This window comes from Rhea americana, unplaced genomic scaffold (assembly GCF_003343005.1).
Source record: "Rhea americana isolate MKP2758 unplaced genomic scaffold, rheAme1 scaffold_3, whole genome shotgun sequence".
In the NCBI taxonomy this organism is placed as follows: domain Eukaryota; kingdom Metazoa; phylum Chordata; class Aves; order Rheiformes; family Rheidae; genus Rhea; species Rhea americana.
The window spans coordinates 10,929,752-10,931,428 of NW_028186423.1; the positions used below are offsets into that span (position 1 = coordinate 10,929,752).

Consider the following 1,677-nt stretch of genomic DNA (forward strand, 5'->3'; position numbering starts at 1 on the left):
GCGACGCGGAGGGGGGATGGCGGCCGGGGGGGAGGGGGGGGTGAGGCGGCGCTGCTTACCTGGCGTTGGTGCAGTCGTTGTAGAGGGTCTCGAAATCCTTCCTGGAGATGAGTTTGCAGCGGTTGACCCCGGGCTGGATGGCCCCCAGCCCCCGCAGGATGCGGACCTGCTCCACCGTGCACACCACGGGCGATATATCCAGCCGCTTCAGCTTGGTGTAGACCGTGTGCAAGCCCCCCACCAAGTGCTTCAGGAAGAGGTCGAAAGCCTGGGGCAGGCAGATGAGCTCGCAGCCCTCCACGGTGAAGGAGGCCACTTTGGCCCCCCTCAGATCCACCATCTTGCACTCGTTGTTCTGGGGGGTGTTCTCCACGGGCGACGGGGTCGAGTACACCGGCTTGCCCGGCAGGCTGCCGGCCGCGCTGGCCGCGCTGGCGTTGGGAGTGGAGGTGCCGCCGCCGCCGCCGCTGCCGCCGCCGCCGCCGCTGCCCAGGCTGGGGCTGCCGCCGCCGCCGCTGCCGCCGCTGCCGTTACCGCCGCCGCCGCTGGTGGTGGAGGTGACTGTGGCCGCCGCCGCCGCCGCCGCTGCCGCCGCTGCGATGGGCTCCGGCCGGAATAGGTTTGTCCCCGAGGCGGCCGGCGGGGGAGCGATGGACGGAGACGGAGAGGAGGTGGCCGACGAGGAGGTGGTGGTGGTGGTGGTGCAGGCGGCAGAAGTTGAGACCGGAGGCTGAGGGGGGACCAGCTGGGTCGGAGGGATCAAAGCAGCCGGTACGGCCATGGTCACATATACGGCGGAGGGGGCAGGGGGAGGGGGGAAAGTTCCCACACACACACGCAGGGGAAAAGGGCAAAAATTAAAAGAAATATATATTTAAAAAAAAAGAGAGGAGAAGGGAGGAGGGGGGGGAGAAGAAGGGGGGAATAACCCCGGATCAGGTGCTGCGGCGAGCGAGAGAGCAGGGGGCAGAGTGAGAGAGAGAAACGCACAAAGTGTCCCGCAAGTGGGGACGGAGGAGGAGGAGGAGGAGGAGAAGTCCGCTCCGGGCGGCGGGGCTGGGGCCGAGGGGAGGGGGGAGGGCAGTTTCTTTTTGTGGTCCTTGCTCTAGCACCACGTTAAAGACGAAGGTGAAAAGGAGGAGGTTTGAAGGACTTCGGTTCTCTCTGGCAAGTACATTGATCAAAGATTGAGAGGGGAATGACAGAGAGAAAATGAGCTGGGAAGTGCTGGCTGCCGCCGCCGCTCGCCGCTCGCTCGCTCTCTGGACGAGTTGTTGTTGTCACACGGTGCGGAGGGGAGGAGCTCCGGCAACTTGAAATACCCTTTGAAGCAGCAAAAGGCTCACTCACTAGTATTAACCCAAATTATCCAACCAGGAACCCGGAGCAGGGAAACAGAGAGAGAGGGAGAGAGAGAAGTCCCTCTTCCTCCCCCCTCTCCTCCTCTTCAGGAACCGTTAGATTACATGTTTCATATTTCACCCCACCAGAGACGAGATGTAATTTTCCCAGCCCTTTTCAGCAATCGCTTGTCAACACAGTTTGTGGGGAAACACGAGCGTTTCAAGCTTCTCCTAAAGCCCGCGGGGAGGGGGCTCTCCCGGCGCGGGACGAGGGCAGAGGGCGCTGGGGGCGGCAGAGGCAGACAAAAGCAGAAGCCTCGCGACGGGTTTGTTT

General features: G+C 63.1%; 1 protein-coding gene across 4 annotated transcripts in view; it reads right to left on the reverse strand.

Moving 5' to 3' along the window:
• Nucleotides 1-1,280, reverse strand: part of DACH1 (dachshund family transcription factor 1) — a 359,157-nt gene extending 357,877 nt beyond the window's left edge. For all 4 annotated transcript variants that reach the window (XM_085309491.1, XM_085309494.1, XM_085309490.1 and 1 more), the window contains exon 1: nucleotides 60-1,280. In XM_085309491.1, the coding sequence (XP_085165617.1) occupies nucleotides 60-781 (722 nt within the window). In that variant the 5' untranslated portion in view covers nucleotides 782-1,280. The remainder of the gene's footprint in view (nucleotides 1-59) is intronic.
• Between the last annotated feature and the right edge of the window lie 397 nt (nucleotides 1,281-1,677).